Consider the following 26,170-nt stretch of genomic DNA (forward strand, 5'->3'; position numbering starts at 1 on the left):
GTTAGTTAGTGTTAGTTAGTTAGTTAGTAGTTAGTTAGTTAGTTAGTTAGTTAGTTAGTTAGTTAGTTAGTTAGTTAGTTAGTTAGTAGTTAGTTAGTTAGTTAGTTAGTTAGTTAGTTAGTTAGTTAGTTAGTAGTTAGTTAGTTAGTAGTTAGTTAGTTAGTAGTTAGTTAGTTAGTTAGTTAGTTAGTTAGTTAGTTAGTTAGTTAGTTAGTTAGTTAGTTAGTTAGTTAGTTAGTTAGTTAGTTAGTTAGTTAGTTAGTTAGTTAGTTAGTTAGTTAGTTAAGAAATAAATACACCAAGGCCCCATCACGTCTATTACCACCGTTACCAGCGCCTCTCTTGGGAATCGAACCCACGACCTCCGTTCTGAAAGACTAGAACACTAACACTATCCTCACTGAGGCACAATGATAATGATTTCAGTTTCGCCATTTTAAATTGTTCTAATAGGTCAAAGATATAAAAGGTCCTTGTACCAATTACTTTCTGAATCATGTGAAGTTTAGTTTCAGAACTGAAGAGCGGATGGATTTTTGAATGAAGACTCTGGTATCGCTTTACACCGAAAAATGGTGTCATATTTAGGACAAAGCTATACGTTTTTTTTTTTTTCGAGGATTATGTCAAAAAAGTATTTCACATAATTTGGGTTTCTGATGAGATTTATCATAGAGTATTTTAGAGTATATAAACAAATTTGGGTACAAAAAAGTACTTTCAGCCTGACTAAAACAGGTTCGCAGATTTTATAAATAGATTCCCATGGTAGGAGTTTTCGGAAGAAGATCCAACGCTTTTCTGAAAGTTTCAAGTTATCTACATTTTAAACATAAAAAATATCCTTCATATCGATTACTACTTGAATCGGTTGAGAGAGCTGAATAGTCCACAGCAATGATTTAGAACTGAAGAGATATCCTTCATATCGATTACTACTTCAATCGTTTGAGAGAGCTGAATAGTCCACAGCAATGATTTAGAACTGAAGAGTGGATGTTTTACTAAACATTATCTTCCTATAAGTTCTATAAAGGGTAGAAATATTTTGGAGTAGAAAAACTTTTTAAAACTTCCAAATAAGTTTGATATCTATTAAAACCTCATTTTTTTTTTGCAAAAACTAATTTTCGATTTCTTCATTTCAAACCATAACAGAGTCATTAAAATTCATAAAAAAAATTCAAATAATTTTGAGTTTTAGGGTTTCGGGGAAAATACACTAAATTCCAAACTGTGTTAAAGAAAAAATTTTAAATTTTTAAAAATCTAAACCATCAATGTTTGATCCAACACCACTGCTTTACTTATACCCTCTTTAATCTCCATATTTTTAACAATGTATTTTCATCTAAAAACATAACAGGGCATTGGTAATGGACGCATCATTACCGGCATCAGAGCTTTCGATCAGGTGACAAACGGCACCGGCGGACATGCAACCATATATTCAGGTGGACCCGGTTTCAATTTTGTCAACATTAAACTGCAGTCACAATACAATTATGGTCTTATGTTCCGTGTAGAAATTTATGGCAAATAACAAAAATATTTTTTAATAAAAATATATGAAGTTTTTTTTATTATACTTAAATTTAAAATAAAGAAAATATTTAATTATGTTTATGGTTTAATATGTATGTTAATTGAAAGAAAAATAATTTCATTAATAAAACCCACCCAAAAAAAATATATAAGAAAGTGAATTTAAGTTTGTAGTAAAAATGCTACTAAAAATTGTATTCATATTGGAAAATAAATAAAAATATTAATACAATACTCCATTGACAGCTCTGGTTTGAAAAATCTCATAAATGTCAAAAAAATCTCTGTCTCTAAAAGGTTTTTTTAGCGGATTCGCCTCAAGTGTTTTTAAATACCATTGACATTTTGTTTATAACTTGAGTTTTTTGAACTTGTAATTGCTTGTTCAGCTGATATTAATAAAAAAAATTATACAATATTTTGTCTCTGTAAGCAGAGAGCTACCTATCTATTTCAAGCAAAATTTAAGGTCTGGTTATGATCAGTGAATTCACGATCAATTCTAATACGATCTCAAATGTTAGAGAAATGCAGATTTAATATCTCTAGTAGAGATTCTCTACATATTCTCTTCATTTCTAGTTCAATTCTAGTTCAGTTCTAGTTCAGTTCTAGTTCAGTTCTAGTTCAGTTCTAGTTCAGTTCTAGTTAAGTTCTAGTTGAGTTCTAGTTGAGTTCTAGTTGAGTTCTAGTTCAGTTCTAGTTCAGTTCTAGTTCAGTTCTAGTTCAGTTCTAGTTCAGTTCTAGTTCAGTTCTAGTTCAGTTCTAGTTCAGTTCTAGTTCAGTTCTAGTTCAGTTCTAGTTCAGTTCTAGTTCAGTTCTAGTTCAGTTCTAGTTCAGTTCTAGTTCAGTTCTAGTTCAGTTCTAGTTCAGTTCTAGTTCTGTTCTAGTTCTGTTCTAGTTCTGTTCTAGTTCTGTTCTAGTTCTGTTCTAGTTCAGTTCTAGTTCTATTCTAGTTCTGTTCTAGTTCTGTTCTAGTTCTGTTCTAGTTCTGTTCTAGTTCTGTTCTAGTTCTGTTCTAGTTCAGTTCTAGTTCAGTCCTAGTTCTGTTCTAGTTCTGTTCTAGTTCTGTTCTAGTTCTGTTCTAGTTCTGTTCTAGTTCTGTTCTAGTTCTGTTCTAGTTCAGTTCTAGTTCTGTTCTAGTTCTGTTCTAGTTCAGTTCTAGTTCAGTTCTAGTTCAGTTCTAGTTCAGTTCAGTTCTAGTTCAGTTCTAGTTCAGTTCTAGTTCAGTTCTAGTTCAGTTCTAGTTCAGTTCTAGTTCAGTTCTAGTTCAGTTCTAGTTCAGTTCAGTTCTAGTTCAGTTCTAGTTCAGTTCTAGTTCAGTTCTAGTTCAGTTCTAGTTCAGTTCTAGTTCAGTTCTAGTTCAGTTCTAGTTCAGTTCTAGTTCAGTTCTAGTTCAGTTCTAGTTCAGTTCTAGTTCAGTTCTAGTTCACTTCTAGTTCACTTCTATTTCAGTTCTAGTTCAGTTCTAGTTTATTTCTTTGTCAAGTCCAAAAGATTTAGCGGTAATTCCAGAAACTTCTATTCATATTTATATACTTTTATCCAATACGTATTTACATATGTACATATGTATGACAAACAGAAAATGATTCTAGTCATTCAAATTTATTTGTTTTAAACACAATTTTTAAAAAAAAAAAAATTTCACACTGTTTCTTAATAATGATCGACGAGTAATAACTTAAAAAAATTCCCTTTAACGTCCAAAATATTGAATGGTGAAATTCAAAGCTTTGCCACTTTGAGACTTCAAATAAATAGTAGCGTTACGATGACCAGGACCTCCCTTTACCAAAGAGGCATAACCAAAGTTTTTGCGGCCACCATAATCCCAGGCCTTAATAGCAGTCAGAGTCACATAGTTGATATGTCCCTAAAATATATACCGTTTTCAATTTTTCAAACTTTGGAATAAAAATTATATTATTTGAAACTTACCTTAGGTGGATAGACAACTGTAGCGGTTTGTTTGCTAAACCAACTGCTTGGCTTATAAACATAATCGGTGGCCAATAGACGATCGTAGGGTCCTACATAACCCCAGGTTATATTATTGGCCTGAACTACTACGGTTAGCAATAGTATAGCTCCTGCTAAAATGCTTAATACGGTTAAGGATTTCATATTCTTAATTAATTTTCGCTCAATAGTTTAACCAGTGTGTTTACGTTTTAAGTGTCGATATCGTACTAGATCTATATAACATTTTGTTGCGTGTACATATGTTATTATATATCTGTTTTTTATTTTAGTTTTAAAATTGTTTTCACATCTTAAATGTGAATCATTCACACTTGTGGTTCTGTTCTTGACGAATTAATAAATTATTGTTTTTTTTTTTTCATTTGTATTGTACTTTTTTTCCAGTGTTTGCTAAAATTCTCCGTACAGCACATTGTTATCTTATCAATTAAATAATAACAATTGTTTTTTTTTATTTTTACATCAGTCTTGAATAAACAAGATAGTTAAATTTTATCTAGACACCCGGTGTTGTTTAAATAAAAAACGGCTGAATTTTTTTTCTTGCAGCCTAAAATTAGGCAAAAGTTATCTATTTTTTTAACATTCAAACAGAGGCGTTTTGTTTATTTTCTCCAAGGGAGCACTATATGGAAAATACAACAGCTTATTTGAATTTTCTAGTCTCTTTTAATTTACACATTAATTTAAATTATTACTGTATAAATCTTTGCTAAGTTATAATTACATATTTGAAAATAATTACCTATTTGTGTGTCAAAGTAATTGCTAATGCTACTTGTTCATTTTAATCCTTTTTTCCCAAATAAATACACCTACAGGGAAGCAAATGCAAAAATAATTTCAATGTGTCAATTACCTAATTATCTAATCATTTGCAAAATAAATAAAACGAAAATCACAAAAACGACCAATAATTATTTTTGAACTTTACTAAACCCCAGAAAAAAAATCCTCTTTTGTTATTGACAATTGATATTGACATTGATTAAACATTTATGTTGAGGTTTTAATATCATCATTTGAACATGAAACTATATTATTATAATGCAGTGTTTGCGTTTACACCCTGCACATGGTTTTAGACGCTTGAGTTGATGTTTGTATTGTCTAAAACCCAATATCCGTTTGAATTAGAATTAAACTAGAACTGAACTAGAACTGAACTAGAACAGAACTAGAACTGAACTAGAACTGAACTAGAACTGAACTAGAACTGAACTAGAACTGAACTAAGAACTGAACTAGAACTGAACTAGAACTGAACTAGAACTGAACTAGAACTGAAACTAGAATTGAACTAGAATTGAACTAGAACTGAACTAGAACTGAACTAAAACTGAACTAGAACTGAACTAGAACTGAACTAGAACTGAACTAGAACTGAACTAGAAACTGAACTAGAACTGAACTAGAACTGAACTAGAACTGAACTAGAATTGAACTAGAATTGAACTAGAACTGAACTAAAACTAACTAGAACTGACTAGAACTGAACTAGAACTGAACTAGAACTGAACTAGAACTGAACTAGAACTGAACTAGAACTGAACTAGAACTGAACTAGAACTGAACTAGAAACTGAACTAGAACTGAACTAGAACTGAACTAGAACTGAACTAGAACTGAACTAGAACTGAACTAGAACTGAACTAGAACTGAACTAGAACTGAACTAGAACTGACAGAACTAGAACTGAACTAGAACTGAAACTAGAACTGAACTAGAAACTGAACTAGAACTGACTAGAACTGAACTAGAACTGAACTAGAACTGAACTAGAACTGAACTAGAACTGAACTAGAACTGAACTAGAACTGAACTAGAACTGAACTAGAACTGAACTAGAACTGAACTAGAACTGAACTAGAACTGAACTAGAACTGAACTAGACTACTAGAACTGACTATAACTGAACTAACTGAACTAGAACTGAACTAGAACTGAACTAGAACTGAACTAGAACTGAACTAGAACTGAACTAGAACTGAACTAGAACTGACTAGAACTGAACTAGAACTGAACTAGAACTGAACTAGAACTGAACTAGAACTGAACTAGAACTGAACTAGAACTGAACTAGAACTGAACTAGAACTGAACTAGAACTGAACTAGAACTGAACTAGAACTGAACTAGAACTGAACTAGAACTGAACTAGAACTGAACTAGAACTGAACTAGAACTGAACTAGAACTGAACTAGAACGAACTAGAACTGAACTAGAACTGAACTAGAACTGAACTAGAACTGAACTAGAACTGAACTAGAACTGAACTAGAACTGAACTAGAACTGAACTAGAACTGAACTAGAACTGAACTAGAACTGAACTAGAACTGAACTAGAACTGAACTAGAACTGAACTAGAACTGAACTAGAACTGAACTAGAACTGAACTAAACTGAACTAGAACTGAACTAGAACTGAACTAGAACTGAACTAGAACTGAACTAGAACTGAACTAGAACTGAACTAGAACTGAACTAGAACTGAACTAGAACTGAACTAGAACTGAACTAGAACTGAACTAGAACTGAACTAGAACTGAACTAGAACTGAACTAGAACTGAACTAGAACTGAACTAGAACTGAACTAGAACTGAACTAGAACTGAACTAGAACTGAACTAGAACTGAACTAGAACTGAACTAGAACTGAACTAGAACTGAACTAGAACTGAACTAGAACTGAACTAGAACTGAACTAGAACTGAACTAGAACTGAACTAGAACTGAACTAGAACTGAACTAGAACTGAACTAGAACTGAACTAGAACTGAACTAGAACTGAACTAGAACTGAACTAGAACTGAACTAGAACTGAACTAGAACTGAACTAGAACTGAACTAGAACTGAACTAGAACTGAACTAGAACTGAACTAGAACTGAACTAGAACTGAACTAGAACTGAACTAGAACTGAACTAGAACTGAACTAGAACTGAACTAACTGAACTAGAACTGAACTAGAACTGAACTAGAACTGAACTAGAACTGAACTAGAACTGAACTAGAACTGAACTAGAACTGAACTAGAACTGAACTAGAACTGAACTAGAACTGAACTAGAACTGAACTAGAACTTGAACTAGAACTGAACTAGAACTGAACTAGAACTGAACTAGAACTGAACTGAAACTGAACTAGAACTGAACTAGAACTGAACTAGAACTGAACTAGAACTGAACTAGAACTGAACTAGAACTGAACTAGAACTGAACTAGAACTGAACTAGAACTGAACTAGAACTGAACTAGAACTGAACTAGAACTGAACTAGAACTGAACTAGAACTGAACTAGAACTGAACTAGAACTGAACTAGAACTGAACTAGAACTGAACTAGAACTGAACTAGAACTGAACTAGAACTGAACTAGAACTGAACTAGAACTGAACTAGAACTGAACTAGAACTGAACTAGAACTGAACTAGAACTGAACTAGAACTGAACTAGAACTGAACTAGAACTGAACTAGAACTGAACTAGAACTGAACTAGAACTGAACTAGAACTGAACTAGAACTGAACTAGAACTGAACTAGAACTGAACTAGAACTGAACTAGAACTGAACTAGAACTGAACTAGAACTGAACTAGAACTGAACTAGAACTGAACTAGAATTGAACTAGAATGAACTAGAACTGAACTAGAACTGAACTAAAACTGAACTAGAACTGAACTAGAATTGAACTAGAATTGAACTAGAACTGAACTAGAACTGAACTAAACTGAACTAGAACTGAACTAGAACTGAACTAGAACTGAACTAGAACTGAACTAGAACTGAACTAGAACTGAACTAGAACTGAACTAGAACTGAACTAGAACTGAACTAGAACTGAACTAGAACTGAACTAGAACTGAACTAGAATGAACTAGAACTGAACTAGAACTGAACTAGAACTGAACTAACTGAACTAGAACTGAACTAGAACTGAACTAGAACTGAACTAGAACTGAACTAGAACTGAACTAGAACTGAACTAGAACTGAACTAGAACTGAACTAGAACTGAACTAGAACTGACTAGAACTGAACTAGAACTGAACTAGAACTGAACTAGAACTGAACTAAAACTGAACTGGAACTGAACTAGAACTGAACTAGAACTGAACTAGAACTGAACTAGAACTGAACTAGAACTGAACTAGAACTGAACTAGAACTGAACTAGAACTGAACTAGAACTGAACTAGAACTGAACTAGAACTGAACTAGAACTGAACTAGAACTGAACTAGAACTGAACTAGAACTGAACTAGAACTGAACTAGAACTGAACTAAACTGAACTAGAACTGAACTAGAACTGAACTAGAACTGAACTAGAACTGAACTAGAACTGAACTAGAACTGAACTAGAACTGAACTAGAACTGAACTAGAACTGAACTAGAACTGAACTAGAACTGAACTAGAACTGAACTAGAACTGAACTAGAACTGAACTAGAACTGAACTAGAACTGAACTAGAACTGAACTAGAACTGAACTAGAACTGAACTAGAACTGAACTAGAACTGAACTAGAACTGAACTAGAACTGAACTAGAACTGAACTAGAACTGAACTAGAACTGAACTAGAACTGAACTAGAACTGAACTAGAACTGAACTAAAACTGAACTAGAACTGAATTAGAACTGAACTAGAACTGAACTAGAACTGAATTAGAACTGAACTAGAACTGAACTAGAACTGAACTAGAACTGAACTAGAACTGAACTAGAACTAGAACTGAATTAGAACTGAACTAGAACTGAACTAGAACTGAACCAGTACTGAACCAGAACTGAACTAGAACTGAATTAGATCTGATCTAAAATATAAGCATAAATCTAATAAATGAGTTAATATGTCCATAATAATTACTGTAGCTTATCATCTATTCGACTATTACCTAACAAATGTTCTTACTTACATACATTCTAAAATAAACAAAAATGTGTATTTAAATAATTTTCATACGAAATCATTTATTTACAATTTTAATTAAAAGTCTACAAAATAAACTCGATTTATAATAATAACAGTAAATAGTTTTTCGGCGTATTTCATTTAATTTATCTTTGCATTAATTAACTAAAAACAAATACAGTTATTGACCATAAATGTCAATAATGAAATTATAGCCATGATTACGTTGAGATTTTAAATGAATGACAGCATAATGGGTGCTGGGACCACCATCCTTTAAGGTGGCATAACCACCATTGCCATTTTTGTATTGATCGGTAACTTGGATTTGAGTTATTGTTCGACCATAATGCAATCACCAGGCTGTAAATGTTTTAAAAAATTAATTAACAAATCAGAATTTGTATTTAAAAAAAAAAAAAAAAACAGCAAAACTTACTTTTGGTCTAAACTCATAATCTCCACTTATAACACGCATAGTTTTGGCCTTGTCCACAACAATTTGTCTACTCATATGCACATCTCGTTGACTACGTGCTCCCCAAATGGCATCATGAGTGTTAATATTTTCACTTTTGGCCGCTAAAACATCATCATGAGTTAACACATTCAGTATTATTAATATTAATAAAATTTTAAATTTGTTTAACATTTTTCTTTGTAAAATATTTTTTCTATTTTTAGTTTAAAGGGTGTATTATTTTTATGAGATGCTAGCAGCAATTACGATTTCAAACTAATTAATTAGCTCCAACAGCAATTATTCAAGCCAGCTGGTTTCTATTTATTATCTTAAACATTTTGAGTGTATTTGCTCTATTTTTTCACAAACCGACAGAATACACAAATGCGATTATTGTAAGAAAGGGGTTTTTGCGAGGGAATTGAAAGCCACGTACCACACCATGTTTTATTTATTATGTAGACAATACTTAACAACTATTAAATATGAATCACTTAGGGAAATTATTCTCGTACAACGACCACATTATGTATTAGCAAGTTTAAGTTTAACTGAGAGATTTTTTAGCGCTATGTTATAATAATTATGAGCTGAACTTAAACTGCAACTAGAAGAGAACAGAACTACAACAGAAGTAGAACAGAACTAGAATAGAACAGAACTATTACTAGAACAGAACTAGAACAAAACTAGAACAGAACTAGAACTAGAACAGAACTAGAACAGAACTAGAACAGAACTAGAACAGAACTAGAACTGAACTAGAACTGAACTAGAAAAACAACTGAACTAGAACTGAACTAGAACTGAACTAGAACTGACTAGAACTGAACTAGAACTGAACTAGAACTGAACTAGAACTGAAAGAACTGAACTAGAACTGAACTAAAACAGAACTAGAACAAAACTAGAACAGAACTAGAACAGAACTAGAACAGAACTAGAACAGAACTAGAACAGAACTAGAACAGAACTAGAACAGAAACTAGAACAGAACTAGAACAGAACTAGAACAGAACTAGAACAGAACTAGAACAGAACTAGAACAGAACTAGAACAGAACTAGAACAGAACTAGAGACAGAACTAGAACAGAACTAGAACAACTAGAACTAGAACAGAACTAGACAACTAGAACAGAACTAGAACAGAACAGAACAGAACTAGAACAGAACTAGAAATAAACAGAACTAGAACAGAACTAGAACAGAACTAGAACAGAACTAGAACAGAACTAGAACAGAACTAGAACAGAACTAGAACAGAACTAGAACAGAACTAGAACAGAACTAGAACAGAACTAGAACAGAACTAGAACAGAACTAGAACAGAACTAGAACAGACTAGAACAGAACTAGAACAGAACTAGAACAGAACTAGAACAGAACTAGAACGAACTAGAACAGAACTAGAACAGAACTAGAACAGAACTAGAACAGAACTAGAACAGAACTAGAACAGAACTAGAACAGAACTAGAACACTAGACACTAGAACAGAACTAAACGAACTAGAACAGAACTAGAACAGAACTAGAACAGAACTAGAACAGAACTAGAACAGAACTAGAACAGAACTAGAACAGAACTAGAACAGAACTAGAACAGAACTAGAACAGAACTAGAACAGAACTAGACAGAACTAGAACAGAACTAGAACAGAACTAGAACAACTAGAACGAACTAGAACAGAACTAGAACAGAACTAGAACAGAACTAGAACAGAACTAGAACAGAACTAGAACAGAACTAGAACAGAACTAGAACAGAACTAGAACAGAACTAGAACAGAACTAGAACAGAACTAGAACAGAACTAGAACAGAACTAGAACAGAACTAGAACAGAACTAGAACAGAACTAGAACAGAACTAGAACAGAACATAACAGAACTAGAACAGAACAGAACAGAACGAACAGAACTAGAACAACAGAACAGAACAGAACAGAACAGAGAACTAGACAAACTAGAACTAGAACAGAACTAGAACAGAACTAGAACAGAACTAGAACAGAACTAGAACAGAACTAGAACAGAACTAGAACAGAACTAGAACAGAACTAGAACAGAACTAGAACAGAACTAGAACAGAACTAGAACAGATACACTAGAACAGAACTAGAACAGAACTAGAACAGAACTAGAACAGAACTAGAACAGAACTAGAACAGAACTAGAACAGAACTAGAACAGAACTAGAACAGAACTAGAACAGAACTAGAACAGAACTAGAACAGAACTAGAACAGAACTAGACAGAACTAGAACAGAACTAGAACAGAACTAGAACAGACTAGAACAGAACTAGAACAGAACTAGAACAGAACTAGAACAGAACTAGAACAGAACTAGAACAGAACTAGAACAGAACTAGAACAGAACTAGAACAGAACTAGAACAGAACTAGAACAGAACTAGAACAGAACTAGAACAGAACTAGAACAGAACTAGAACAGAACTAGAACAGAACTAGAACAGAACTAGAACAGAACTAGAACAGAACTAGAACAAACTAGAACAGAACTAGAACAGAACTAGAACAGAACTAGAACAGAACTAGAACAGAACTAGAACAGAACTAGAACAGAACTAGAACAGAACTAGAACAGAACTAAACAGAACAGAACTAGAACTAGAACAAACTAGAACTAGAACAGAACTAGAACAGAACTAGAACAGAACTAGAACAGAACTAGAACAGAACTAGAACAGAACTAGAACAGAACTAGAACGAACTAGAACAGAACTAGAACAGAACTAGAACAAACTAGAACAGAACTAGAACAGAACTAGAACAGAACTAGAACAGAACTAGAACAGAACTAGAACAGAACTAGAACAGAACTAGAACAGAACTAGAACAGAACTAGAACAGAACTAGAACAGAACTAGAACAGAACTAGAACAGAACTAGAACAGAACTAGAACAAACTAGAACATAACTAGAACAGACTAGAACAGAACTAGAACAGAACTAGAACAGAACTAGAACAGAACTAGAACGAACTAGAACAGAACTAGAACAGAACTAGAACAGAACTAGAACAGAACTAGAACAGAACTAGAACAGAACTAGAACAGAACTAGAACAAACTAGAACAGAACTAGAACAGAACTAGAACAGAACTAGAACAGAACTAGAACAGAACTAGAACAGAACTAGAACAGAACTAGAACAGAACTAGAACAGAACTAGAACAGAACTAGAACAGAACTAGAACAGAACTAGACAGAACTAGAACAGAACTAGAACAGAACTAGAACAGAACTAGAACATAGAACTAGAACAGAACTAGAACTAGAAAACTAGAACAGAACTAGAACAAAACTAGAACAAACTAGAACAGAACTAGAACAGAACTAGAACAGAACTAGAACAGAACTAGAACAGAACTAGAACGGAACTAGAACAGAACTACAACAGAACTAGAACAGAACTAGAACAGAACAGTACAGAACTAGAACAGAACTGGAACAGAACTAGAACAGAACTAGAACAGAACTACAACAGAACTGGAACTGAACTATAATTGAATTAGAACTGAGCTAGAACTGCTGTAGAATTATGTACTGAATAAGTCTTCGTAAATCTAGAATTATATACATTGATAAGATAATACATTTTCTATGAATCACAAAAAAGTACTAAAACAAAATTGCATCACTGATGCAAATTGTTTGGTTGTGATAAAAAATCATTAATAAAAAAACGATGAAACTTAAAATTAATACAATTTTAATAATAAAAATGATTAATTATAAGTACTCTCCAACTTATTAATCGTTTAATTTAAAGTGCAACAAATATATAGTAGAAATACAAATATACTATATTTCTAAAAAATACTTTTATCTGTTGGCAAGTAATCATGTGCTATAACAATATTAATTTAGAAAAAAACATCACGTTTAGCTAAATCCAACCTAGACCATAGTTGCTATAAAAACGGCACAACATCTAGCAATATGATTTATTTAAGAAATCAATTTTTAATTCAAAAAAATTCCAGAAGAAATATGAAAAATTTATTGGTTTTAAGTTTTGTGGTGTTAACACTTGTCGTATCAGTTAGTGCGGGCAATAATTATTTATGGGGAGAAATTGGCAGCCGGGATACTCTGATATCGAAAAAGATCGTTAGTAAAGCCTTCGTATTGGGCTTGGTGGTAAAAGAGAAATATGTTTTCAAAAACAAGATGTAAGTGTAATATAAGAAAGTAATGGCAATGATATGAATATTACAAATAATTATTAATTTATATAGAGCCTCAATGCTTACACCATCACTGCTATTAAGGTGACTGATCTAAGAAGAAAGATGGCGCCACAGCTGAATTGCTTAGTGGCGGCCCTGGTTCCAAAGGAGCCACCATTAGATTTACATCACAACGTGGTCACGGCATTAAAGATGAAGTGGAGAATTTGGGGTCGTTAAATAACATAAATAAATACTATATAATTTATAAGTTTTGTTAAAAAAATAACAATAAAATTTTGTATTTAATTACAGAAAACTTGTAAAACTTTGTAAGATAAGTGTCATGGGCAAAAATATTACAAAATCTCTTGTGATATCTATAACAGATAGTGAAAGAGTTCTGATATCTCAACTGTTAAATGTAATGGAAGATAATTTTCTGTTTTCCCAAATTTTGTATAAATACTAGAATTTGTCTTAGTAAAAAACAGTTCAAATTTTATAACATATCTTAGAATACATAGTATTTGAAACATGTCCAGATATCTAGTTAGCGCCCTATTGGTTTTTGGCTTAATCGGTCTGATAAGCGCCCATAAGAATAATTATGTCTGGGGTACACATAACACAAACGAAGTTCTGTTGGCTAGACAAATGGTTGTAAAATCTGGATTTTTTGGAGTAGTAACCACTTACGATTATGTTACAAAGGAGATGTAAGTTGGAATCGTATTTAACCAGAAACTTTAGTTCTAGTTCTGTTCTAGTTCTGTTACAGTTCTGTTCTAGTTCTGTTCTAGTTCAGTTCTAGTTTCAGTTCTAGTTCTGTTATAGTTCTTTTCTAGTTCTGTTCTAGTTCTGTTCTAGTTATGTTTTAGTTCAATTCTAGTTCTGTTCTAGTTCTGTTTTAGTTCGATTCTAGTTCTGTTTCTAGTTCTGTTCTAGTTCAGTTCTAGTTCTTTTCTAGTTCTTTTCTAGTTCTGTTCTATTTCTTGTTCTAGTTCTGTTCTAGTTCAATTCTAGTTCTGTTCTAGTTCTGTTCTAGTTCTTGTTCTATAGTTCTGTTTCTAGTTCTGCTCTAGTTCTGTTCTAGTTCTGTTCTAGTTCTGTTCTAGTTCTGTTCTAGTTCTGTTCTAGTTTCTATTCTAGTTCAGTTCTAGTATCAGTTCTAGTCAGTTCTAGTTCAGTTCTAGTTCAGTTCTAGTTCAGTTCTAGTTCAGTTCTAGTTCAGTTCTAGTTCAGTTCTAGTTCAGTTCTAGTTCAGTTCTAGTTCTTCTAGTTCAGTTCTAGTTCAGTTCTAGTTCAGTTCTAGTTCAGTTCTAGTTCAGTTCTAGTTCTTCTAGTTCAGTTCTAGTTCAGTGCTATTCTGTGCTAGTTCTGTTCTAGTTCTGTTCTAGTTCTGTCTAGTTCTGTTCTAGTTCTGTTCTAGTTCTGTTCTAGTTCTGTTCTAGTTCTGTTCTAGTTCTGTTCTAGTTCTGTTCTAGTTCTGTTCTAGTTCTGTTCTAGTTCTGTTCTAGTTCTGTTCTAGTTCTGTTCTAGTTTTGTTCTAGTTCTGTTCTAGTTCTGTTCTAGTTCTGGTCTAGTTCTGTTCTAGTTTCGATTCTATTTGTTTCTAGTTCTGTTCTAGTTCTGTTCTAGTTCTGTTCTAGTTCTGTTCTAGTTCTGTTCTAGTTCTGTTCTAGTTCTGTTCTGTTCTAGTTCTGTTCTAGTTCTGTTCTAGTTCTGTTTAGTTCTGTTCTAGTTCTGTTCTAGTTCTGTTCTAGTTCTGTTCTAGTTCTGTTCTAGTTCTGTTCTAGTTCTGTTCTAGTTCTGTTCTAGTTCTGTTCTAGTTCTGTTCTAGTTCTGTTCTAGTTCTGTTCTAGTTCTGTTCTAGTTCTGTTCTAGTCTGTTCTAGTTCTAGTTCTGTCCTAGTTCTGTTCTAGTTCTTTCTAGTTCTGTTCTAGTTCAGTTCTAGTTCAGTTTTAGTTCAGTTTTAGTTCAGTTCTAATTCAATTCTAGTTCAATTCTATTTAGTTTTCTAAACTCATTTCTTAATTTCTTCCTTGTGTTCTGTTTTCCTTACTTTAGAGCCCAACACCTCCTAAAATTTCTTATATCAGAATCACCGATGTTAAGCCATTTGGCGGCGCTGCTGCTGTAATAACAACTGGGGGTCTCAATACTGATGCTGTCACTATACATTTACTAGTCAACGTGGTTTCGGCATCAAAAGTATGGTGGAAATTTATGGAACTCCAAATTAGTCAAAAATTCTTAAGCATTAGAAATATATATACTATGTAATAATAAAGTTAATCCAAACAATAAATAAAGTCTAGAGAATATTTTGTTTAAGTAAAAATATTTTGTTTTATTCTAAAATTTCTAAATTTTTACCTGGGACTGAAAGTTTATCAAAGGAAATAATGAATATAATTGTTACTAAATACTGACTTATTTTATTCCTTCATTTAATTTTGAAATTTTCTATTATTTTCTTACAGAGCTCTTGGTTTAAAATCTCCCTTCATTGAGTTTCGGAATGAATTTGAAGTACTGGCCAATAACAGTATACCGCTTAATATAACAAAAGACGAACAGGCCTTAATGCATCAAGAGGGTCTGCGGAAGTTGGGTACTTTTATAAAACCTGTCGATTTGAGAGATTCAGAAACGGGTTTTGTCAAAGCCAATCTTACAAAAAAAGTCTCACCCGCCGTCAGTCAAAGAATGCAGAATCAGCGACGACTTCATCCCATTCAAGAAGAAATGGATCAAAAACAAATTATTTTACTCGATGAAGATACAGATGAAAATGGTTTACCAGCCAGTTTAACCGATGAGGATCGTAAATTTATAGTGCCCATGGCATTGAAAAATTCACAACCAGATCCTCGTTATGCACAAACAATGGCTAGAAGTTCTATGTTATCGGCCACTACAAAAGCAACCACAACTACAACGACAACAACTAAGAAGCCCACAACACCGGCTACACCCGAGTTTGCTTCAAATATAGAAGATTTAAAGAAACATATATTATTTCTGCAGAATCTTACGAAACATGATAGTAATTTCCAATCAAAATTTGTGGTATTTCCAAGTCTACAAAAAGATAAACAAAAAGTTCCTCAACCAGTAGCCACCACATCAATGCCCAAAGTACCCATGAGACCGATATATCAATATGCAGCACCTCCTACACGCAAAAACTCGCAAGGCACTTCTTTGAATGTTAATAGTAAAGTACCACAAACACCACCGTTTGGTGGCTACTATCACAATGAGGATGATGAGGATTCTTTGTCGGCATTTCTACAGCCGGTGCATAAAGATAAAATTGCCATAGTACCACAAGTATTACTACTCAACGATCAAAATAAGGATAGTCAAGGCCGAAGAATAAACTCCAGTCCGGCTAGTACTACCAGCACAACAACCACTACAACGACCACAACGACAACCACCACCACTACTACTAGACGTCCTACAAAACCCACTAAACTGCCACCTTGTGTACGCAATCCAGAATCCCCTAAATGTATACGACAACGCAAACGTGAAGAACAACAGCGCCAACGTGATCGTGAGGCTTTGTTAAGGGAACAAGAGAAATATATGCCCCGCTATGAACCCTACATGCAGACCATTAATAACACCAAACGTTTTGCCGTGTCAATTGAAATACCCGATTCTTTTAAAATAAATAATACCGACTCACGTTACTCAAGAGGAGAAGAAAATCTACAAATTCTTTCACGTTTTGTAAGATCCACCCATAAAAGACGTAATATAGGTGGTGGTCTAGCGGGTCGTTCGTCATCGAGTAACGATAAATTTGCTTCAAAATATGGTGCTAGTGCTTTTTTAGAACGTGATTCAATGGTAGCGGCAAGTGGTGGGAGAGATTTTCTCATTACAAATCCCGAACAATTTGGTATGTTGCCCCCTAATGCTACAACTGCTAGTCCGACGGTACCCGCCTATTCGGAACCTATCGATTTGAATCCCGATAATTGTTATCAGGTCGATGGCATGACCTATGGCCAGAAGAAACAATGTGTTCTGCATACTAGTGTTATGCCGGCCATAAGTCGGGGTGCGAGATCTGCGATACAGGTGAGTTTATTTTTAAGATCTATTAGAATTGTTTTATATAAATACATGCTTGTATTTTCCGGAAATTTTGCAATCATTCTTTTTTTATAAAAATAAAACTGACATAATAATTGGAGCACTGTTGGAAGTTTAATCGCCAGCAACATTTTATAAAAAGAAAGTTATATTTCTTTTCTGGAGCAGTTCTAGTTCAGTTCTAGTTCAGTTCTAGTTCAGTTCTAGTTCAGTTCTAGTTCAGTTCTAGTTCAGTTCTAGTTCAGTTCTAGTTCAGTTCTAGTTCAGTTCTAGTTCAGTTCTAGTTCAGTTCTAGTTCAGTCTAGTTCAGTTCTAGTTCAGTAGTTCAGTTCTAGTTCAGTTCTAGTTCAGTTCTAGTTCAGTTCTAGTTCAGTTTCTAGTTCAGTTCTAGTTCAGTTCTAGTTCAGTTCTAGTTCAGTTCTAGTTCAGTTCTAGTTCAGTTCTAGTTCAGTTCTAGTTCAGTTCTAGTTCAGTTCTAGTTCAGTTCTAGTTCAGTTCTAGTTCAGTTCTAGTTCAGTTCTAGTTCAGTTCTAGTTCAGTTCTAGTTCAGTTCTAGTTCAGTTCTAGTTCAGTTCTAGTTCAGTTCTAGTTCAGTTCTAGTTCAGTTCTAGTTCAGTTCTAGTTCAGTTCTAGTTCAGTTCTAGTTCAGTTCTAGTTCAGTTCTAGTTCAGTTCTAGTTCAGTTCTAGTTCAGTTCTAGTTCAGTTCTAGTTCAGTTCAGTTCTAGTTCAGTTCTAGTTCAGTTCAGTTCTAGTTCAGTTCTAGTTCAGTTCTAGTTCAGTTCTAGTTCAGTTCTAGTTCAGTTCTAGTTCAGTTCTAGTTCAGTTCTAGTTCAGTTCTAGTTCAGTCTAGTTCAGTTCTAGTTCAGTGCTAGTTCAGTGCTAGTTCTAGTTCAGTTCTAGTTCAGTTCTAGTTCAGTTCTAGTTCAGTTCTAGTTCAGTTCTAGTTCAGTTCTAGTTCAGTTCTAGTTCAGTTCTAGTTCAGTTCTAGTTCAGTTCTAGTTCAGTTCTAGTTCAGTTCTAGTTCAGTTCTAGCTCAGTTCTAGTTCAGGTCTAGTTCAGGTCTAGTTCAGTTCTAGTTCAGTTCTAGTTCAGTTCTAGTTCTAGTTCTAGTTCAGTTAGTTCAGTTCTAGTTCAGTTCTAGTTCTAGTTCAGTTCTAGTTCAGTTCTAGTTCAGTTCTAGTTCAGTTCTAGTTCAGTTCTAGTTCAGTTAGTTCATTTCTAGTTCAGTTCTAGTTCAGTTCTAGTTCAGTTCTAGTTCAGTTCTAGTTCAGTTCTAGTTCAGTTCTAGTTCAGTTCTAGTTCAGTTCTAGTTCAGTTCTAGTTCAGTTCTAGTTCAGTTCTAGTTCAGTTCTAGTTCAGTTCTAGTTCAGTTCTAGTTCAGTTCTAGTTCAGTTCTAGTTCAGTTCTAGTTCAGTTCTAGTTCAGTTCTAGTTCAGTTCTAGTTCAGTTCTAGTTCAGTTCTAGTTTAGTTCTAGTTCTGTTTTTGAATTAAGTTCTAAATTAGCAAATATTTTTTGCATAAATTCATCCACAGTCGCAGCTTTAAATATAACATACATATCGTGAAAGAAATCATGATTTTTTAATGAATTTATGCTGACATGATACGCATAATTTAAATAATTTTGCATAATTTAAAACAAAGCCATTTGAAGGCACAAATTTGCACTGACTTTGGTTAAAAAAGTGCAGGAAAATTAACGAAACGAGACACGCGTTTCTTTAATAAATCACTACCGCAAACACACGAGAGTTGAAAAAAATAATGAAAAATCTGCATTATTGTTGATACAATGGAGAATAAGAGGTATTATTGCACTTAATGCAAATGATTGTAGCATTAAATTTTGAGTTGTGGATTCGTTTTTTTCCCATACTTTTAACGATAACCATAAAAAATTACCAGAGTTTTTGTAATAGGTATATTGCCTATTATAACACAATGGAGATATGGAGCAATATTATTGAAGTAAAAGTAGTGACTTTGAATAATATATACCCTACAGTTTAGAGTATGAAGTAAGTTTATTCATCATCGATAGAAAGATATTTAAAATTTATATCGAATATATCTGAAATAGTAGAATTTGTATATACTTTCTTTAAATATTCAAAATACTGAGGTCGTTTATCACTACTATCTAACTATATTAAGGCAGGGTATAAAAAATTCGCCTCTATCCACATGAAAGGTAATATAATGACCCACTTTAATATGAAACTATTGAATGGAATCGCATAAATTCGATATGAATTGATTTTTTCATTAAAAAAACTTAATACAAATGGCAAAAGCCAAAAGCTTATTTATCAGGGCATACAAAAATTTTAAATGTCAAATAAAAGTGACGAGAATTGATTGAAACACTTCAACAAAAAATTTCAGCCGATTTAAGTATTAAATAAATATATGGAAAAATTATTAAAAAACAGGCCCAAACAAATATAATAAAATATAAAGAGTGAAATTAAAATATTGAAATGCGTTTTAAAGAGGATTTAATTTTAAATACTCACACAAGTATTAACCAACAACAAAAACCTGTTTAAGTATAAAAGGAAACTCCCGTTTCCGAATAGGGTTGGCAATTCAGTTGATTAACAACATGCAAGGATGCATGTCATATGATATTTCATATTTCATAGAATTATTTTCTTTCTTTTTTTTACTCGTTGTTGCTTTTTTTGAATACTTAAATATGATGGATTGATTTACATTCATTAGAATTTATAAGAATGAGAACAATTCTCGAAAGCCATCATAATGCATGTGTGGCTTTTCAATCATCAAGCAGCTAATGCATGTCAGGAATTATGCAGGCGTCCATCATAATAAGACCAACTTAATTTTTATGTTCGGTTATAAGAAATGCTTAAAATGATCGTCAAAAAAAGTCCTGGATTAATGTCCATAGTCTGTTCTATAGTCTGGCCTATTGTCTGGACTAAAGGCTATAGACTACGGACTATAGACTATAGATTGGACTAAAGACTATAGATTGGACTATAGACTATAGTTAGAACTATAGACTATAGTCGGGACTATAAACTGTAGTCGTGACTATAGACTATAGTCGTGACTGTAGACTATAGCCGTGACTGTAGACTATAGTCGTGACTGTAGACTATAGTCGTGACTGTAGACTATAGTCGTGACTGTAGACTATAGTCGTGACTGTAGACTATAGTCGGGACTATAGACTATAGTCGGGACTATAGACTATAGTCGGGTACTATAGACTATAGTCGTGACTATAGACAATAGACGGGACTATAGACAATAGACGGGACTATAGACTATAGTCGGCACTGTAGACTATAGTCGGGACTATGGACTATAGTCGTGACTATAGACAATAGTCGGGACTATAAACTATAGTCGTGACTATAGACGATAGTCGGGACTATAAACTATAGTCGGGACTATAGACTATAGTCGGGACTATAGACTATAGTCGGGACTATAGACTATAGTCGTGACAATAGTCGGGACTATAGACTATAGTCGTGACAATAGACTATAGTCTTTATTTCCGACTATAGACTATAGTCGTGACTCTAGACTATAGTCGGGACTACAGACTTTAGTAGGGACTATAGACTATAGTCGGGACTATATACTACAGTCGGGACTATAGACCATAGTTGGGACTATACTCGATAGTCTGGACTATAGGCGATAGTCTGGACTATAGGCGATAGTCTGGACTATAGGCGATAGTCCGGACGATAGACGATAGTCTGGACTATAGACTATAGCCCGGACTAAAGTCCACAGGCTGGACTGTAGTCTAGAGCCTGGACTTCAGACAATGTTGTGGGCTATAGTCTAGACTATATACTATATCCAGACTATATTATATAATCCAGACTATAGACTTTTGTATGGAACATAAACTGTAGTCTAGACGATAGGCTGTAGTCTGGAATGTAGAATATAATCTAGAAGATAGATTATAGTCTGGACTACAGACTGGTCTGTATACTAGAACCACTTGTCATAATTTTCTTCATAGTTGGTCACATTAATCCTAAATTGGCCTTAAATATGCGTGTGTATTGCACACACAAAAGTGTTACAAGTATTCATTATAATTGTTCATTCTGGTCGTGGTGGTGGTGATTCAAGTATTATTAATATTTCAAAATGAGAAATTTCCGTGTGTAGAACATACAATATTTGTGTGTATGTTCTCTTGTCCATACTCTATTTCTTAAAATGTATGTATGTTATCCTGATTCCAGCGAATTTTGGTTTATGTTAAGAATTTTTATTTTCATTTTTGACATTGACAGTTACGTTAAACACGCCTAAATATCAGAGTTTAACTACACTCTATGACTGTGTGTTCTCTTTCAGAAATAATTAGCCAGTGGTAGCTGACATATGAAAATGTTGGGAAATCATATGTTGCATTACAATACCTATTACATCCATACTTATTACTCATACTGTTTTACATTATGCTCTGCTGACATTACCCAGCTGGAGTTGACTGGTTGTTGGTTGCCTTTCAGCATTATTTTTTTTCTGTTATTTGTTTTCAATTGTATTGTCTTTATTGAGACTTTAAATGAAAAAAAGAAGGGTCCTTGTTTTTTTTAGGTTTATATTTGTGTGTACTTGTGGCCCTTGTTACTTTAAGCTAATTTTTTGTTTCGTGTTTTGCTGTTGTTGCTGTTTAGTTAGTCGTTTGCTTTTAATTTGTATTCACCATCATTAGCAACATGTCATTTTCATACTAAAGTTCCCAGTAGTTCTGGGATATTAAAGACTTGTCATATTAAAAGAAGAGATCAAGAGAAGTTTCTGATATTCGAAATTAAAAGATTTATATCTCCTAGTGCTTAGATGCGTTCTTATGATGTGACAACTAAAGCAATGCGTGTTTACCAGAGATGTGTAAAGTAATCAGTTTACTGTTATCGTAATTTTATACTGATATCAGATTTCTAGCACCACTTATGGATATTGTTCTCGCTAAAACTGAAGGGACAAGTTTTTTTTAGTCATAATATTGAAATGTACAATCGAGTTGTACAATGTTTATGTATGTGTTTGATTTCAGCAATAAATTTAGTAACGTAACAGTGATAAAAAAGAATTAGTTCATTAAATGTAATACACACCGGAAATTAAACAATTTTCTTTAAATGAAAAAGTATTTGAACTAGAGCCCAGACTATAAATTACGTATTTACCCTATCTTGGACACCATAGCAGTCCATTCTATAATCAAGACTATGGACTATAATAAACTCCAGACAACAGTCCAGATTATACATATAGTCATGACTATAGAATAGACTAGAGTTAGACTTTAATATAGTCCAGACTCTAGACTAGAATATAGAACGGACTATAATATACTACCGTCTATAGAACATACTGTAGTCCAGACTATAAACTAGACTGTAGTCCAGACTATAGACTAGACTATAGCCCAGACTATAGCCTAGACTATAGTTTAGACTATAGACTATACTATCGTCCAGACTATACACTATACTATAGTTTAGACAATAGACTACACTATAGTCCAGACTATAGCCCAGACTATAGACTATAGTCCAGACTTTATACTAGACTATAGACTAGACTATAGTCCAGACTATAGACTAGACTATAGTCCAAACTATAGATTAGACTATAGACTAGACTATAGTCCAAACTATAGACTAGACTATAGTTCAGATAATAGACTAGTCTATAGTCTATAGTTCAAACAATAGACTAGACTATAGTCCAGACTATAGACTAGACTATAGTTCAGACAATAGGCTAGACTATAGTCCAAACTACAGACTAGACTATAGTTCAGACTATAGACTATAGACTAGACTAAAGTTCAGACCATAGACTAGACTATAGTCCGGACTATAGACTAGATTATAGTTCAGACAATAGACTAGACTATAGTCCAGACTATAGACTAGACTATAGTTCAGACTATAGACTAGACTATAATCCAGACTATAGACTAGACTATAGTCCAGACTATAGACTAGACTCTAAACTAGGCTATAGTCCAGACTATAGACTAGACTATAGACTAGACTATAGTTCAGACTATAGACTTGACTATAGTCCAAACTATAGACTAGACTATAGTCCAGACTATAGACTAGACTATAGTTCAGACCATAGACTAGACTATAGTCCAGACTATAGACTAGACTATAGTTCAGACAATAGGCTGGACTATAGTCCAGACTATAGACTATAGTTCAGACTATAGACTAGACTATAGTTGAGACTATAGACTAGGCTATAGTCCAGACTAGACTATAGTCCAGACTATAAACTAGACTACAGTCTATATTATAGACTAGACTTTAGTCGAAACTGTAAACTAGTTTATAGTAAAAGTATAGACTAGACTATAGGCAAAACTATAGACTAGACTATAGTCCAGACTATAGACTAGACTATAGTTCAGAATATAGACTAGACTGTAGTCCAGACTATAGACTAGACTATAGTCCAGGCTATAGACTAGACTATAGTCCAGACTTCAAATCACCCTATAATCACGACAAAAGAAGTTCGCAAAGCCCTTGAAGAAATATACTTCTTTCCAGATCATTCAATGCACTACTTTAAAGCTCCTGCCTCCCACTGCGTTATTCCCCCCCATTTGGTTTATCAAAATTTTGAAGAATTTTGTTTACTCAACTGTGGTTTTCAACATTTTCAATGTTTTTGTCATTTTATGTGACTTTTGGTTAAAGGGTCTCGACAGTAAGATACAGGGAGTATAAGGAAAAAAAAAAATTAGGAAGAAAAATTGAAATAAAACCACACACGCACAAATTTTAAATGATGAATATGATTGATTATCATTTTTGAAATGACAAAAAAGAAAATCCTCCGTGGTTATGACTTTAGTAGCAGATAAAAGAATTAGGAGTCAGACACAGTCTGTGGTAGGGGTTAAAGGTCAAAGAGATTAAAATGAAGATATCTTAAGGGATTAAGTTATACTGGCAATTTTAAAACTTTTATTTTTTAAAGTATTGATAATTTGTGAACTGGAAATTTCTTGTATATGTATTGTTTTAAACTAAGTCCACTGATCCATGCATAAAAATTTTCAAATTTGTTGCAAATTTAACTATTTTTTTCCAAACCACTGAATTTGGCTCTTTTGTTATTGTTACACTTTTCTAGCTAAAAAAATATCATTTAATATTTCCTATCTAGCTGTAACAAAGAGCTTAACATTTTTTTTTAACTCTTCAATTTGAAGTTGAATTTTTTTCCATCACAGCAACATTTAAGTCGATCAATTTACATGTCCAAATCCCCATCACTTGATGAGAATTATAATGTATATATGTATGACAAAAACACAATGACTAATACTCACAGCTTAACTAACAGCAAATTGATTGGCAAAATAATAAAAAAAAACATTTTATGCAAAAAATGCCAGAAAAAAAAATCCAACAAATATTTAGATAGAAATAAATCCCATGAAATACCTGCACTTTTGTACTTTTAACATCCAAAAAAAAAAAAAGCAAAAAAACACACAAAACCTACAACAAATTGCTAAAAATAAATTTTTCGTTAATACCACCATGATAAAAATAACAAAATAGCATCTCTCTTCAAACCAACAAAACAAATAGCTAAAAACACTATTTAAGCTTAAAATATGAAGCCATTTAAAACTAGAGAAATAAATAAAAACTAAAATTCCGGTAAACAATTTGTTTTCTGAAAAAAAATCATCCTTCTAAAAAAATATTAAAACAAATTCGTTATTTTTTTATACTTTAATATAAATAAGAACATAAACAATACTGACACTTGGCTAAAACAGGAATAAAACGCGGGCGAAAAAAAAAAACGAATAAAAATATTGAATTAGAAAAAAATTTCAGCAGAAACAGAAAGTGGCACAGCTTAACTGTAGAAATGTTGCACGTTGATGGTGGCAATGTGAATTCTAAGAAAACTTTAGTACAAAACAGTAAAATGTTAGAAATATATGGAAATACATACATAACTTAAGCTAGTATGAAAACCGAATCAGCCTTATGTGGCTTTATGAGACCCTACATCATAGATTCCTAAAAAGTCAAGATTTTTATATCCCAAATTGCAGTCTGATAGGAGGTCTTATATGAGGTCTTCAGAGAACTTAGAAAATATAATGTTTATGACATAAAAATCAACTCGAATTGTACAGAAGGTGATTTTGAAGCTAATGTTAAAGCAATGTTGGAACCACTATGTATTTTGGGCTATTTTAAGCAGTAGCTCTAGCGGATATATTCTTCACTATAGTGGTGCACGGTGTAAAAAAGTCAAAAATATCGATTAAAAAAATTATTAGAACTGAACTAGAACTGAACTAGAACTGAACTAGAACTGAACTAGAACTGAACTAGAACTGAACTAGAACTGAACTAGAACTGAACTAGAACTGAACTAGAACTGAACTAGAACTGAACTAGAACTGAACTAGAACTGAACTAGAACTGAACTAGAACTGAACTAGAACTGAACTAGAACTGAACTAGAACTGAACTAGAACTGAACTAGAACTGAACTGAACTAGAACTGAACTAGAACTGAACTAGAACTGAACTAGAACTGAACTAGAACTGAACTAGAACTGAACTAGAACTGAACTAGAACTGAACTAGAACTGAACTAGAACTGAACTAGAACTGAACTAGAACTGAACTAGAACTGAACTAGAACTGAACTAGAACTGAACTAGAACTGAACTAGAACTGAACTAGAACTGAACTAGAACTGAACTAGAACTGAACTAGAACTGAACTAGAACTGAACTAGAAGCTGAACTAGAACTGAACTAGAACTGAACTAGAACTGAACTAGAACTGAACTAGAACTGAACTAGAACTGAACTAGAACTGAACTAGAACTGAACTAGAACTGAACTAGAACTGAACTAGAACTGAACTAGAACTGAACTA

At 33.3% G+C, this 26,170-nt stretch overlaps 4 protein-coding genes and 1 pseudogene across 4 annotated transcripts in view; 3 read left to right on the forward strand and 2 right to left on the reverse strand.

Moving 5' to 3' along the window:
- Nucleotides 1-1,565, forward strand: part of LOC119603346 (probable salivary secreted peptide) — a 5,110-nt gene extending 3,545 nt beyond the window's left edge. Inside the window, exon 2 of the mRNA XM_037955355.1 lies at nt 1,367-1,565. Coding sequence (XP_037811283.1) covers nt 1,367-1,543 — 177 coding nt within the window. The 3' untranslated portion in view covers nt 1,544-1,565. The remainder of the gene's footprint in view (nt 1-1,366) is intronic.
- A 1,572-nt stretch (nt 1,566-3,137) lies between these two features.
- Nucleotides 3,138-3,894, reverse strand: LOC119603345 (probable salivary secreted peptide). The gene is made up of 2 exons (XM_037955354.1): nt 3,487-3,894; nt 3,138-3,421 (listed from the first exon to the last, which is right to left on the reverse strand). The coding sequence occupies exons 1-2, from the start codon at nt 3,670-3,672 to the stop codon at nt 3,245-3,247; spliced, it is 363 nt and encodes a 120-aa protein (XP_037811282.1). The 5' UTR covers nt 3,673-3,894; the 3' UTR covers nt 3,138-3,244.
- Nucleotides 3,895-8,482: 4,588 nt separating this feature from the next.
- On the reverse strand, nt 8,483-9,220 carry LOC119603337 (probable salivary secreted peptide). The gene is given in 2 exon segments (XM_037955342.1): nt 8,483-8,806; nt 8,879-9,220. Coding segments are annotated over 2 exon segments (399 nt in total). The 5' UTR covers nt 9,096-9,220; the 3' UTR covers nt 8,483-8,624.
- A 3,699-nt stretch (nt 9,221-12,919) lies between these two features.
- LOC119603331 lies at nt 12,920-13,399 on the forward strand (annotated as a pseudogene).
- Nucleotides 13,400-13,635: 236 nt separating this feature from the next.
- Nucleotides 13,636-26,170, forward strand: part of LOC119603332 (protein Wnt-5) — a 117,184-nt gene continuing 104,649 nt past the window's right edge. The window contains 5 exon segments of the mRNA XM_037955336.1: nt 13,636-13,817; nt 15,171-15,274; nt 15,277-15,343; nt 15,415-15,435; nt 15,585-17,199. Of these exon segments, the coding sequence (XP_037811264.1) occupies nt 13,636-13,817; nt 15,171-15,274; nt 15,277-15,343; nt 15,415-15,435; nt 15,585-17,199 (1,989 nt within the window).

This window comes from Lucilia sericata, unplaced genomic scaffold (assembly GCF_015586225.1).
Source record: "Lucilia sericata isolate MDLA Ls3-8-SP2 unplaced genomic scaffold, ASM1558622v1 Contig000294F_arrow, whole genome shotgun sequence".
Lineage (NCBI taxonomy): Eukaryota > Metazoa > Arthropoda > Insecta > Diptera > Calliphoridae > Lucilia > Lucilia sericata.